Source organism: Eurypyga helias, unplaced genomic scaffold (genome assembly GCF_000690775.1).
Source record: "Eurypyga helias isolate BGI_N326 unplaced genomic scaffold, ASM69077v1 scaffold21633, whole genome shotgun sequence".
Classification (NCBI taxonomy): Eukaryota; Metazoa; Chordata; class Aves; order Eurypygiformes; family Eurypygidae; genus Eurypyga; species Eurypyga helias.
In genome coordinates this window covers 6,393-6,652 of record NW_010239535.1, presented here as the reverse complement: position 1 = coordinate 6,652, position 260 = coordinate 6,393, and the positions used below count along the sequence as shown (strand labels likewise).

General features: G+C 50.4%; 1 protein-coding gene across 1 annotated transcript in view; it reads left to right on the top strand.

The window, feature by feature from the left end:
* MAU2 (MAU2 sister chromatid cohesion factor) overlaps positions 1-260 on the top strand; it is a gene marked incomplete at both ends in the record, with an annotated part of 8,663 nt that overhangs the window by 3,246 nt on the left and 5,157 nt on the right. The window contains 1 exon segment of the mRNA XM_010148186.1: positions 111-188. Within this exon segment, the coding sequence (XP_010146488.1) occupies positions 111-188 (78 nt within the window).

Genomic DNA, 260 nt, shown 5'->3' with positions numbered 1-260 from the left:
TTCTCGATCCGGCCACTAAAATGTGCTGAACGATGGGGTGATGCAGGTGGATTTAGAGCATAAAATGAAGAAAAACTGTCTTAAAACACCTTTTTTTTTTCCTCTACCAGATTTCTCAGGTCTGCCAGCTCTGCCAGCAGTCTCCCAGGCTGTTTTCCAATCACGCTGCCCAGCTCCACACTCTCTTAGTAAGTGCCTACGACGAGCAGTAAAATCCTGACTCTGGAAGCCCCCCCAAGGGCTCGCGCCGAACCGTCTCC